This window comes from Seriola aureovittata, chromosome 8 (assembly GCF_021018895.1).
Source record: "Seriola aureovittata isolate HTS-2021-v1 ecotype China chromosome 8, ASM2101889v1, whole genome shotgun sequence".
In the NCBI taxonomy this organism is placed as follows: domain Eukaryota; kingdom Metazoa; phylum Chordata; class Actinopteri; order Carangiformes; family Carangidae; genus Seriola; species Seriola aureovittata.
In genome coordinates this window covers 3622904-3635070 of record NC_079371.1, presented here as the reverse complement: position 1 = coordinate 3635070, position 12167 = coordinate 3622904, and the positions used below count along the sequence as shown (strand labels likewise).

The window sequence follows — 12167 nt, the reverse complement described above, 5'->3', positions numbered from 1 at the left end:
ATGAATGAGCAAACACACACACACACACACGTACTGTATACATGTGATACTGATCTGTTCATTTGGGCAGATGAGAGCAATGTCATTCAAAGGCTTGTCACTGCGTCTTTGTCCTCTTCCGTGTGAACTGTACTGTGTTTGTTTTGTAGGAAGTAACAATGTAATCTGAACATCATTACATGCAGCTTTACGGGGACGATGAGGTTTAACATCTGACATCTGACATCCAATGTAAATGACAGAGTTACAGCAGAAAAGTGCATCGTTCTCGACAGACGAGCTTCGCGATCGTGTGACTTTCGTTCATCGCTGGTTGTAGCAGACGCATATAAAGACAAATTAAAAGTGCAGCCTGCTATACATTTTCTTACCTGCCACATACGCTGCAGATTTCACATTAAAAAGACAATCTTTGGCGAACGTCATGTGACTTTACCTTCACATGAAAAACGACCAGCACTTGAACTCACTCAGTGTGGTGATTCATGTTCTTTAGTTTCACTCTTCACAGGAGATCAATAAACCAGCAGAACTTTACTTTTGGAATATACATCACCTGAATAAATGACACGTCCTGCTGCGTAGTGCTGCTACATTAAAAACCAGGTTTGGATGATGAAACTTTGCTCTACGTGACAATATAAATATATTCTGACGTGTCACCATGTCTGTTAATGTTAAAAAATGAGATGATGTGGGATCTGATATGATACTGATGCTGGTTCAGGTTTGTAACACTGTCGATATAGAAGCAGTACACTTCCTCGTTGCTGAGGAATAGAGAAGTAGATCCACAATTTTGGACCCAATCCAAAACAGTTCCTTTGAAAACCCACCTGAACCTGAAATGCATAAATATATTTTCAAGAGATCTGACGGGGGAATCGAGAGCACAGCCGGAACCGAGGGGAGTGAAAATTCTCCTTCTCGGCTCAAACACAGTTTTCTCCGCAGTGACTGGCGTTGCACCGCGTGATCGGAGCTGATGCTGCGTACGCTCGGGTGCAGTTGGGTCATGTTGGGTATCGGACATATTGACACACAGAACACGAGAGCCGCAGCGGTAAAACAAGACTTTTACCTCGGCTGAGTCAAGCCGTGGAGACCTCTGCTGAGAAGCGTGAGGTTGATTGTGTCCGTGTGTGGGCATGTGCGAGAACCTTCCCAGAATAGGGAGATAATCCCCAGAGGTTCTACAGAGGAGTGAACCAGTAGAGGAATCGAAGTAGCTGTGAAAGACTGTCTGACCACCGGCCCAGAAAAGTGAAGTCTCATTTTAAATCCTGTGCTGTTATACGACGGCTGATTGCTGCTCATGGAGTAAAAAACCTCACTAATCAGAGCCCACATTTCCAATCATTTCACCAGTGGTTTTATATTCATTCCTTACCCTGCTGACCATAAAGTTAAAACACAGTGACAGAAGGGAATGAAAGACAGCTCTATCTGCATTAGAAATGCTGCTATTTTTGGGTTATAAATCCTCCCAGCCAAGCGTCCCTGAGATAGAGAGCACCTCTCAGCTGTGAGCCACATCACGGAGCCCTGCGGCTCTGCCTTCTCATATCTGTTCCTCCTCTCCTGTGCAACAGTGTGCCATATCATCGCTATTCTAACACAATTGTGACCAATAAATTCGAAAAAAGAAAGCCCGCCCAAGCCGTGAACATCAATTAGTTTCACAATGAGAAATTCCTGTTCGAGTATTTTGTGTGTTGATTTATATTTCGCTCGCTTACAAGAAGCCGCAGACCGTAAAAGACCCCAGGATGAAGGGAGGAAAAAAAAATGTAATTAGTGAAAAATAAAGTGGATTTCGGCTGTAAAGCAGAAATGAGGGAGAATTAGAATGATTAGTAAAAGTGAGGTCTCTCTCCAGGAGATGCGATACAGCACATCCTGACTACAACCTCTCCAGTTAATTAGCTTGGCAGCGGTTTGTGTAAAGCTGCCATTGTGTGGCGTGTACGTGCCGGGCAGCGATCGTGCATCTACTTTGGCATTGTGTTTTGTGGACAGGGACAGACAGCGAGTGGAGACCAGCTCAGTGCAGTTCATTAATGGAAACCTGCACATAAACACAATGACAAGATAAAACTTTTTGCAGGAGTGTATTAAATTCATGCAGAGACATGTCTTCCACAATGACAGCACGGTATAGTTCACTGCGACGAGATGCCTCGGTTGCATCAGCTGCTTCTGTACCTCATGCACTCGCCTCGCCTGGTGCTCGTACTCCACGAGGCCTCGCTCCGTCTGCGCTCGCTGCGTCAGCCTTCCCCTCGCGTTACACCGGCTGCGTCGTAGTCTCTGCACCACTGTCACCGGTAACCGATGGGAGACATTTATGCGCAGTTCACGGCCATTAAAATATATTGGCCATGCCAAGCATTAAAAGACATCTTGTTCTGTTGTGCTCTCCACTTTAAACGGAATATGGAGCCGGTAAATCTTGTTATCAGGTGAAAACCCTGGACTGGTTCCAGACACCTGAATCACAGCCCCTCATCTTTTGTTCCCAGACTGATTCCAATACGTCTGGTGCCGTGCTGATTGATGGCTGCTTTCCAGGTTGGAAAAATAATCAACCAGAGCTTTGTAGGTAGGATAGAGAACAGGGATGTCATCCTCCTGTGCCAGAGTCAGTGACAGAAAGAAATTGCCTGTGAAATGTAAGCTGACGTATAGAAATAACAGCTCCTCAGTCTAGATATGTCTTTGATCTACATGACGAATGTCAGGTTAACTGCTTCTTGCAACCGCCACCCTGCTATTGCTATTCAGAGTTTTCTTTTTTTATTCTTATTTTCCTCAATTAAACACAAAACAGACTTTACAGAACAAAGGAAACCATCGAGCTCGGAAAGGGAGAAGAAGGAACAAAACAAAAGGGAAAAAAATAGAATAATGAAGAAAAAAATGTGCAGGAGTTATAGATGGTTTTAAATATTAGTTAATAACTTTAACAGTTATAAAGGTTTTTACAGTCAGTTCATTGGGATGATTGAAAACAGTGTGAATGGGATGTTTATGTTCATCACTACAGATTGAATATCGCAGAATAATCTTCTCCAGGGAAATACATAAAAAAAACTCTTGTCAAAAAAATGTTCGAAAACAAATTGAAATTACAACAACAACAACAACAACAACAACAACAACAACAACAACAACAACAAACAGCAACTTCAAAAAGAGGACTGAAACCAAAATGAGACTCGACGGAGCAAATAACAAGAACAGAAGAGCGGCCACAAGTCGATCTGTTGAATAGGTTCTGAAAAAACCTTGTATCTCCACAATATTAATTCAGGAACTGAGAGAAACGTTGTTTTTGGTTTTGATTTTCAGAGTCGAGACTGGAAAAAGCCGAACTGATAATTCCTCTTTTGACATCAAACCACCTCAGACTGGAGGATTTACACCTGCAGACTGTGTCTCCTGCAGAAATACATCAAACATTTCAAATGTATGTCACTGGAGAAATTCTCTTCCTGTTCCAAAATTGTCCACAACACACGTTAATGTAATTGGTCCCTTAATGTTTTTGTGTTTTTATATTTTATTATTATAATCAGGTTGTATTTTTCTAAAGTGGTTTTCTTTTGAGTCTGCAGTCGCTGCTGCTGCTGCTGCTTTTCCCTGCAGGCGCTGGAGTAAAGTCTCATTGTACATTTCACTGATTGTAAACGCTGCAGGTCTTGGCTCTGGCGCTGGAAATGAATTCCCTGTGGGGACCTTCCCTGTAACCTGACATTTAGTCAGAGAGTGACATCTTCAGAGTCATTGTGGCTTCCTTTTCTTTTCTTTTTTTATGACAGTGAAGTTAATGCTCCTCACACTATTAATGAATCCCCTAAAAATATCCCTGCATGTGAGGCAGGAGGCAGAGGATTGTTGTGTGTGTCTCTAACTGACTGATTGTGGAGGGTCAGGGTCGTGTCATTGTGCGAGCAGTTAGGTAGAAAGCGGCTTATGTATCTCTCGAAGTATAAGGAGTGCATGCACGGACAGATGACATGCGTGCAGTATTGTATACAAGCGTCTGTCTGTCTGTTGGGGGGGGGGGGGGGGGGGGCTGCTGAGCTCCCCGGGGTTTCCCCTCAGTGCTCCGTGCTCCAAAAAAAAGAAGTGGACCAGTGATGAAAATGTGTGTCTACACATTATTTGGGTCACTTTATTAATAATTCAGCAGAAATCAGAGCTAATATCTCTTGTCACATAAATAAGAGCGAGAGTACTGCAAGCCTTCCGTAACACTGTATATGAACTGAGCTATAAATACTTTTTGTGGCCTGGGTTGAAAATCGTAGTTGTATTTTCTTTGGCTCCTTCTCTTGTTATTATTCTTTATTATAATATACTTACTAGGGGTGTAATGATTCTCCAAATCCACAGTTTGGCAGCCAAAATGTTCCCACACCATTGATTTCAATGTCAGCGTACATCAGCGTTATCCATCATGAGCTAATGAAAGTAGCCTCACTTTTACCACAGGTGCGATTACTCCATCGTGATTGGACCAACGTAACCACGTGACACACAGTTGTAGGATAATGAAGTAGGTGTAATGTGTAATATTTCCGCGTTACAAAATACACGGCTTGCTGTAATGTCACATGACGCCACGTCTCAATACGAAGAGCTGCAATACTGGGAAAAGTGCGGGCCAATCAAAAACAGTATTTCCAACATGTGCTGTATATTTGTTTATATGTAGTTTTAATGAGGTGTAAATAGCGTTAGCCTGAAGGCGTATCGATGCCTGGTCCTATACCTGAAGGCGCAATTTGTTAGTCCGATCAAAATCACTAGGACCTCAGAGGACAATGTGGTTGTCTGTGAACAGTTGTGTAAGAATATTTAGATTTTCTAACATGTTTAATTCAGGTAATGTTTCACGGAGCCTCAGGCGGTTTTACTTCACGTTAACTTCTCTTCTGCTCTCCGTTAAACTGATGTGTGAAATCTCAAAACTCTGAATTTATTAACAGCTCTTCACCATTGCAGCAGTGCGGGACAGTGGCAGTGGGATGTACAATATTTGTTTAACATTTAAATGTTTTTAATACACAATTTGTATTTAATTTTTGCTTCCAGAGTTGTTTTTTTTGCCTTTTATGTTTGATAATTAAAAGAAAAACAAGAAGCATTAGTGAGATCACAACCCACAGTTGAGCCGGGGGCCTTGTGGTCATCTTCTACATTAACTCAGTTGCAGATATCCCAGATAGCAGATCTCTAAAGTGACTGAGCGAGATTCAGTTCACTGTCGCCTGCATTATCATTAATTAACCCCCATATGATTAGCATGAATTACTGAACCCTGCAAAGTTGGGACCTTTTGTGTTAATAGTGTTGGACACACAGCGACTGAAATAGACCGCTGAAGTGCATGCTGGGTAACAGCATGAGGCAGGGGTCTTCAGTTGGCCCGAACAGAGGGGAAGGATCTTCTGTCTGTCATTTTATCATTAGAAATCCTCGCAGGGGTTACGTGGAATCAGAGCTGATTAGTGGAGACTGAAATAGCTTTTAATAATGTGCGCTGTGGCTTTTACAACAACTGTCAGGCTCCGTGCGACGCGCTGTTTTTACGAACTGCGGCGCAGCGTTAAGATCCTGTGTGCTGCACCACAGCACTGCTGATCACATGGCTGATCTCCAATCATTCAACTAAGGCTGGGTGATAAAACCATACTGATGATTAATACAAAGAAAAGTAATGATAATAAACTGGTAAGTGATTTATGATAAATCGGCATTTTCGTCCCAGTTTTTGTTTCTCACGTGAAATATTTTTACTATTTATTATTACATGACAGTTAACACCACTGCGATCGTTCTGCCTGATGTTTATCTAAGAGCATTGTTACAGTTGAGGATGAGTTTAGAACATAATAAACCTTTTTTTGCTTTATTTAGGGTCAAGTCTAAACTGGACACACCGCTTGAACTTCAAGTTAAAACGTCCCCTAAACACAAAGTTTGTGGTATTAATGGTATTAAATGTATAAATCCATAATTATCAATATGGATCAAAGTGAATCACATCGTGTGTCTTCCTTCATATGTTGGAGATGTCTGAACCAATATCCTCCCGACAAAAATAAAGAGTAAACTCGTAACGTTTGGTTAATTTGGGTTGTTTAGGTTCAGTAAAGCCAGAAGAGATGAACTGGCCTCCTCCGACAAAACGTAACCACAACAAAGCTGTTTAACGCACGCTCATTATCACCACATCGTTATAACGATTCCAGCTCATCATGCTGTAAATTTGCCTCTAATTAGCTGCTGTTTGGGGAGGATGTTAGTAATCTCCAGTCTTTCCCCACCACTGCCAGCATGTTTCCACCTTATGTGCCCAGATTCATCATCATTTACGTGCCGGAGTAATTCAAGGATTGATAATTAATGAAGGCCTGTTAATCAGTTTATGCTTATTTAGATTTCAATCTGCATTCACCCAATTTAACCTGGTGAGAGTGCTAATAATGCAGCTGCACTAATCAGAGTATTACCTTAATCTGGATCTGATGAAATCGTTATTGTTTATGTAAATGTTCTGATTCTTCACACCACGTCGAGCTGCACAAAGCTTTTTCTGCCTCTAGCGTTTTTTTTAAAGATGGAGCGGCGCCACAGAACGAACTCTGCACTCGACTTTACATCCGCCGCGTGCTTTGCTAGATTAGATCGCACGCTGACTGTGTCACTCAGCCGAGCGCGTTTGCAGCCGGGGCGTCCGTGTGAATCGAACCCCAGATCCCTACAGCGCTACTCACTTCCTCATTCACGTTTACAACCACAGCTTTTTGGCAGCTCCTCTGGGATTTGACCCCGTCACCTTCACAGCACAGGGGCGACGCGAGGGTGAAATCCTCTTCTTGTCTTTCTCGGTACAGATTTATTTCTGTTGTTTGTTTTGTTGCAATCAACCACGTCCTGCTCTGATTCTGTCACATAAAACATTATAATTATAAAACGATTACACCAATTCCACCCTGTGTCGTTTGCTGCTGATTTGACTCCAGTGTGTGAAATTAGCCTCATGTTTCTACTTAATAAATGTATAAACGTGATTACCTCGTGCTGAACCACAGTCAGACGTAGAGCCGGAGAAAATGTTTTGATTTTCCAGTGAATTGTGATTTCTTCTGTTTGAATGATCCAGTATTGATTCTTTAAAAAAAATCCTGAGATTGATCTTTTTCTCAGTGAACATGTACATCTGCTCTAAATGCTGTGTGTGGGCAGCACAGTTACTCAGTGTGAGATGTATAGTGTGTGATTTTAAAGTGATGTTGATGGTAGACATACATACGGTCTTGTAAAGTTGGCCGTGAATTCACAGGACTGTCGAGACTCGGGATGATTCGATGCAGATGAATTGACGCTCTTGCAAGTGGTGCAGGCTTTTTATTCTTGCTTTACTGTTTTGCACGTGCAGACCTAGATTAGTTGTTTTGCATTTGCTAAAATAAATAAAGCCAAGAGTTTTAAACCAGTTACAGCGGGAAACAAAGTTCAATTTGTACTAGCTATTATATGTTCAAGAAAACAACAGTGTTAAATGCAGAGGAAATTTAAGTTGCCGTTACGCAACATTGGTATTTATCTAATAAGACTTGGAAAAAAATCAAATCAAAGTGATTCTGGACTTGATTCTTGGACGGGGAGATCAGTGCTGATATTCAGCCCTAGTTGGATAACAAATATTAATTCTCCAAACTCTTGTCTTCTCTTTTTTTGTTCCTTCCAGATCTCAATGACTCATTGAAAAAGAAATTAGATAAAACTATAAATCAGCCTCAGTACCAGACCACAAACCCACTTTTCTAACCTCAGGGTTACCAAGGCAACGCTGCACAGGTCTGCTGGGGGTTTGTCCTTTTCTTAATCACAACTGTTAAAACCCACACAAGCAATACGTCAGGGTGCAGTATTTACAAGTTTAATCTTGTGCATTTAAATGTGCAATCTGACAGGTGCATTAAAGTCAGTTTATTTAAGAAGGGGAAGGGGAAGCCACCTCGGTCGTCCTCTGGGTATTTCATGACTTATGCTTTTAATTTGAAGTGGGTTTTATTTGGAGCCCACTGAATGTTTCCTGCTGTTACTGGAAAGAAGGTGTATTTACTGCCATCGCCTCTGTGGAAACATCTTATCATTTAGACTCAGGAAAAAAAAGAAAAGAAAAGTGAAACACCTTCACACTGCAGTTAGAGGCTGATGTGACATTTCTGGTGAAGCAGATAAGTCCACATCGCAGATCGAATTGCATCGACGCGGCGCAGTGTGTCGAAAAATAACATTTAAAGAGCAGTTTTGAAAGAAAAGCTCAACTAAACTTTCAGAGGTTTTAAACAACCAGGGTGAAGATCAGGTCTTCTCTTGGTCTTTTTATGTTTCACTTTGTTTGGTATAAATACAAGAACTGATGAGTTGGCAGGTGGTAGCGTGCAGAAAAGTCTGCTGCGTGCAGAAACTAAAACTTAATCAACAGAAAATCCAAGGGGAAAGCATCGGTCTTACCCACGCTGCTTAGGTAACAAGGGGATTCCTGGTGGCTGCAGTGGAGAAAACACCACAGTGTCCGATTAGCCTCAAAGATACACTGCCAAAGTAATGTCAAACTTAACTCATGGATTTCCCGGCAGAGTAACGTGTAGTTTATAGTCAATTGTGCTGTAATGTCGTCTGCCAGCACATAATTTAACGTCTGGGCTTTGCAATATAAAATTCTGTTTTCACTCTCTTCTCTCACACCCTCAGCCATTTTTATTGTCCTCACCCTCACCATGGCGTCTCTTACACCCTCTTAATCCAATTTTAACACTTCTTGGAAAATAAATATCACCCATGCCACTCCTGTGCCCGACCGTCAGCTTTCTAGTGGCGGTAAGAAGCAGTCTGGTCCAGGCCTCGGACACTCATCCCTCTCTCCTGCCTGTAATTGCTTCATTAGAGCCTCTGCAGCGTCTCTGCCTGGTGGCTCGGGAGATTTAATAAGAGCTCCGAGGATGCTCTCACACTCCTGCGTCTGGGCTGCTAGGATATTGCTGTGGAATTTCTAATATCCGGGCTCCTTTCCAGCGAAGACAGAAAGTCAAAGAACATCAAACTAAGTACATTCCTGGATCCCCCTCAGTCGAGCACGAGACAAAAAGAAAACAAAGAAAAAAAAAAAACCCGCAGCTCTCCGCAGCCTTTTTGTACAGCGGCTACATCCCCAGCGGCTTCTGCCTCTTCCAGCCGCCGAGGCCGTGAAACACAGAGTGGGTTCGGTTTCCCGTTGGGCCATTTTCTGAGAGAGGAGTCTTCAGCGAGATGCGGGACAGTCGGTCGACATAATGGGCTCATATAGAAGAAACGAATCAGTAAACTTAAAGCTTTACCCCCCCCCCCCAACCATTTTCAGCCTACTCCTATCTACTGTTTTTTTTCTTTTTTCCATCACTTTCCATTATCTTGTGCAACCTGAGTCAAATCTCATCACTTGCTTCACTGCTGTTTCTCACTTTGCGGGACGATAGCGCTCCAGTGTTTTAGAAAACGAACCCTCAGTACCAGAGGTGTCCCCTTTAAATACTGTGAGGACATCTTTCCACTGGTGTTCTTTTATTAATGACGGACAGGAAGGGCGTGTATTACCAACCCTTTCATGGTATAGAAAACTAGAAGACTTACTGTATCTTTAATGGAACTGGCTCTGGTGAAAGGTTTCGGTGAGATTTGGGTTTAGATAAAGATATGAACTCTACAGGCCGATAAAGACGGCCTCCATTATCTGCTTCCTGCTGAGGGAAATCAGCTGTTTCTGTACAAATATCAAATTTTTTTGTCGCAGCTTTCTGAGTCAATGTGATATTTAAACGCTAAAGTTTTTTTTATCCAGATCCAAGATATTTCTACTCTTTATACTAAGAACATTCAGAGAGGTAACATGAACATCGCTGTCAACAACATCTCTGGCTCTGAGCATGAATTTAATCGTCTGTTCTCAGGGTTGATTTCAAATTAAGAAGTGCAGCATTTAATCAAAGGCTTGTTGTCAGATTTCAGCGTTTGGATCAATAGAAAAAACGGGGACCAATTTGTAAATAGCTCAAATCATCAATCATTCAAACTTTGGAAATATAGAAAACAGAATATATTCCTAAATTTTTCATCATCTTCCGTCACTTGAGCCACAGTCTTATCACTCTCCTTGCTTCTATTTTTTCCCCCGTCGGGACGGTGGAGTCACAATATGAAGAAAAACTCACCCTAAAGCCAGTCTGTTGTCTGGATACATGTCAGTTAAAAACAATCATCTGAATCCAAAGATCCTCGCAGAGGGGCCGCAGCTGTCGCTCTCTATTTTCTGAGTATCTTCTATAAAAGGAAAGCCGGTGTCGGAAAAACTGTCAGTGATGACAGTTTGGATCGTGTCGAAATAGCGGTCGGTACAATTTCAAATTCCTGGACTGCAACAGTTAATTATAATTACCACTGCTTAAACCATTAACAATCTTTGTAATGTGCATTTAGAATGGGGGAAATGATAGCTGGAGCAGCAATATAATAAACCCTGAGGGCAGGTGCAGTAGGTGTTATACAAGAACCCAAGGAGAATAGTGATGTGGAGATGAAATCGTAGCACTCGGGTGAACTTTGGAAACATCACATATTTATTAGTCATGCAGGAGAAATTATAAGGCTTATTGTGGATTTGTGAGCTTGTCACTCGTCTTTGATTTGTCTCTAATGACAATAATTATGAAACCACCACAGTAAATAAGCCTCAGTGTGAACGGCCTGCGGATTATAATGAGCAGTGCTTAGACTGAGCACAAGTATGAAGGGTGCTGCCACAGAGTATCTACAGTAGGACTTTACTATATATAGAAAACAGCGTGGGGGATGGGGAATTGCAGGCTGATGACCAGTGTGTGTGTGTGTGTTTGTGTGTGTGTGTGTTTGTGTTTGTGTGTGTGAAAAGGGCACATACTATTACCAGAGGAGTGTGTGTGTGTGTTTGTGTATACAGTATGTTTTTGCCTGAATGTGTGTACGTGTTTGCATGAGTGTAGAGACAGAGGCGTAGCTTGCATATAATCGCAGTTTGTGTGTGTTTGTGTATGTGTGTGTGTGTGTGTGTCATACTCACGTGATAACCAGTGAGGTGGAGAAGAGCAGCGTTCCCAGCAGGCCACGCCGACAGTCTGCGTTCTTCCTCTGGCGCTGGTGCATCTCGCCGCCACAGTTGTCACAGCAGCGACACATGCAGAAGAAGAGACCAACTATCGGCATCAGAACGGCGAACAGCAGGCCCACCGCCGCACACACGAGGAAGCCTATCTCGTAGTAGATGGCCTGGGGTCAGTGGGGGGGTGGGGGTGGAGGGGGGGGATGAAAGGAAAGAAAAATGGAGAATGAGAAAACATAACAGAGAAAGGTGGTGAGCATGGTAATGAGATGGAGAGAAAAAGAGAAGCATCAGAGGTGAAAAAAAAGGAAAAAAGAAAACAGAGATGAAATAACGAGAGGAGCAGATGAGGTGGGGGGGGATGTTGAGCAGAAACAGGATTGAATCAGGAGAGAGCAGCAGATGAGTTGGGGGAGTGAGGGAGAGAAGAAAGGATAGATTTATAATGACATAAAGGAGAAGAAGGGAGGACGCACACAAGGAGGCAGAGGATAAAAATGAGCAACAAATCTAAAAATATCTGGTAGGATCCCACCGCTGGAAATTCTCTCTCTACTCTTTGTCCAAAGGGGGATTTTGTGGATAAACAATGTACACATTGCGTAACACTACTCACTGCTGGAGAATCCTTTCTTTCCACTTCTTAAATACCAGCAGCAAATTCAATAATCGCCTCTTTAACTTCATTATTACACGAGATAAACGCAGAGACTCTTAAAAATCTGTGGGATGACAATACTCTTCTCACACACTACACTGGGTGGAACGAACAGAAAGCAATTATTAAAGGTTGTTTTTGTTTTTTGTTACATAAATTCCCAATAAAGTGCAATATACACTGAGAGGATAACGAGACGTGAAGGATGCTGGGATGGGGAATACTCAAAGGAGTCAGAGCCATCCGTGAAGCACCCTGTGGTGCAGTTTCTTCCCCCCCCCCGCTCTAATGAAAAGGGAAAGACGGCATCTCTGATGA

At 42.4% G+C, this 12167-nt stretch overlaps 1 protein-coding gene across 13 annotated transcripts in view; it reads right to left on the bottom strand.

The window, feature by feature from the left end:
- prom1a (prominin 1a) overlaps nucleotides 1-12167 on the bottom strand; it is a 77035-nt gene that overhangs the window by 34490 nt on the left and 30378 nt on the right. For all 13 annotated transcript variants that reach the window (XM_056382600.1, XM_056382599.1, XM_056382604.1 and 10 more), the window contains one exon: nucleotides 11153-11358. In XM_056382600.1, the coding sequence (XP_056238575.1) occupies nucleotides 11153-11358 (206 nt within the window). The remainder of the gene's footprint in view (nucleotides 1-11152; nucleotides 11359-12167) is intronic.